The sequence below is a fragment of the Otolemur garnettii genome, unplaced genomic scaffold (assembly GCF_000181295.1).
Source record: "Otolemur garnettii isolate 467f Iridium unplaced genomic scaffold, OtoGar3 scaffold00080, whole genome shotgun sequence".
Taxonomy (NCBI): Eukaryota; Metazoa; Chordata; class Mammalia; order Primates; family Galagidae; genus Otolemur; species Otolemur garnettii.
The window spans coordinates 3,881,934-3,884,411 of record NW_003852475.1 but is presented as its reverse complement, the minus strand read 5'-3'; the positions used below and the strand labels follow the sequence as shown (position 1 = coordinate 3,884,411).

At 40.4% G+C, this 2,478-nt stretch overlaps 1 protein-coding gene across 1 annotated transcript in view; it reads right to left on the bottom strand.

Annotated features, from left to right (window-relative positions):
* UBXN4 (UBX domain protein 4) overlaps positions 1-2,478 on the bottom strand; it is a 57,528-nt gene that overhangs the window by 24,161 nt on the left and 30,889 nt on the right. The window contains exon 6 of the mRNA XM_023515853.1: positions 1,494-1,587. Coding sequence (XP_023371621.1) covers positions 1,494-1,587 — 94 coding nt within the window. The remainder of the gene's footprint in view (positions 1-1,493; positions 1,588-2,478) is intronic.

Genomic DNA, 2,478 nt, shown 5'->3' with positions numbered 1-2,478 from the left:
AGGCAGGAGACTCGCTTGAGCCCAGGAGTTGGAGGTTGCTGTGAGTTGTGATGCACTCTACCCAGGGGGACAGCTTGAGGCTCTGTTTCAAAAAAAAAGAATCTCACAGTAGACCCATCTTGTCCTAACATGCTAATTATAAAAGTAATGACATTCAAAGAACAAAATGTGATAGCCAGATAGACCTTCAGCTAACCTAACCAGAAATAAAAGAGTAAAATCTCTAATTTCAACAATCAGAAATGACAGAGATGAGATAACCACAGACTTCGCAGAAATTCAAAAAAATACTTAATGAATATTACAAAACAGAGCAGCAACAACAAAAAGAAAAATTTCTAATTCCTTTTTTACAGATATTAGTATAAATGTTTTGGTATATGTCCTAGCAGGGGTGACCAACCTTTTGGCTTCTCTGCACATTGGAAGAAGAGGAGTTACTTTGAGCCACATGTTAATACACAAACAGTAACAAAAACTGATGAGTAATGCTGGGTGCAGTGGCTCACACCTGTAATCCTAGCACTTGGGAGGTCGAGGTGGATGGACTGCCTGAGCTTACAAGTTTGAGACCAGCCTGAGCAAGAGTGAGACCCCTGTATCAAAAAAACAGCCAGGCATTGTGGTGGGTTCCTGTAGTCCCATCTACTCTGGAGGCTGAGGCAAGAGAATTGCCTAAGCCCAAGAGTTTGAGGTTGCGGTGAGCTGTAACACTACAGCACTCTAACTAGGGTGACATAGAGAGACTCTATCTCAAAAAAAAAAAAAAAAAAAATGAGCTGAATATCTAGTCCATCTGGAAATCAGTGTCCTTATGGCACAGAAAGATATAAGCAGAAGTGACAAATGGAAACATACATGTACCAAAATACCAGTAAAAGAGGGATTCTTAGAATGATCAGACCTAAAGTTGACTTACGACTTCAGAGACATACAAGAGCTCTCCTTCTAATCTAGAGTGTAAGTTTTATGGTATTAAATTTGGTCCAGTGATCAAAATTTCAACCCAGAATTCTATAACTTCATTTGTGTAATTTTAGCTTTTACTCAAATTAATGAAATAACTAAAAACCACTGTCTTTTTTTTTTTTAAGGGACAGAGTCTCACTTTGTTGCCCTCAGTAGAGTGTGATGCCATCACAGCTCACAGCAACCTCCAACTCCTGAGCTTAGGCAATTCTCATGCTCAGCCTCCCAAGTAGCTGGGACTACAGGTGCCTGCCACAACGCCTGGCTATTTTTGTTGCTGTTGTTGCAGTTTGGCCAGGGCTGGGTTTGAACTCACCACCCTCAGTATATGGGGCTGACATCCTACTCACTGAGCCACAGCCACCACCCCTGGCTTTTTTTTGTTGTTGCAGTTCAGCAAGGGCCAGGTTTAAACCCACCACCCTCAGTATATGGGGCTGGTGCTCTACTCACTGAGCCACAGACACCACCCAAAACGACTGTCTTTTTAAACAAGATGCAATTTGTTAAAAATAAGAGCAAACCTTTCCACTCGGACGGTGAGGTCCTCTGCAGGTCTCTGATTTGAACATCCACTAGGCTCCTGAGAGGGAGTGGCATGGCCTAAACTTTCTCCTCCTAAATTATTAAATAAAAAGAAATAAGAATACTGTATTTAATGTAATTTTTTTAAAGGTATAAAGCTTCTAGGTTATGATATCTATTAATAATCTCATTTTTCTTTTTTTTAAACATGGAGTCTCATTCTGTCACACTAATATTTATTGATATCGACAACAAATCTCGCAAATCCTTTCTAAATAAATTGTGGACAAGTTAGAGGGGGGAAAGTGCTGGATAACTATATGGCTAAGTAGATCTATAACCCATAATCAAAGAGAAATGCATAGGTGTCACACACAAGAATATTTCTAATGGTATGTACCACAGTCTTCAGTCTTTGGCATTTTATAAACAACATCAAGATGCAGCACATGTATTTGTAATTTTATGAGTGACCTAAAACTGGGTGAAATCACTTGTTAGCACCATATCTAACTGCTAATTCCTGAAAGTTTTGAATAGGAGGAAATAAAAACCCTCAATATGCTAAACAACTGATAAAACCCAAACATAATGAAAATTAATTAAAAATTTGCCCTTTAGTTTGAAAATGTCAACTGGATTATCAACTGCATCTCTTGATAGAAATATATAATACTAGAGGCTGAGCATGGCTGCTCATACCTTTAATCGAGCACTCCGAGAGGCCAAGGTGGGACGATCACTTGAGCTCAGGAATTCGAGACCAGACTGAGCAAGAATGAGATCCCGTCTCTATTAAAAATAGAAAAACTAGGGCAGCACCTGTGACTCAGTGAGTAGGGCATCAGCTCCATATACCGAGGGTGGCGGGTTCAAACCCAGCCCTGGCCTAACTGTAACAAAAAAATAGCCAGGCATTGTGGCAGGTGCCTGTAGTCCCAGCTACTCAGGAGGCTGAGGCAAGAGAATCGCCTAAGCCCAGGA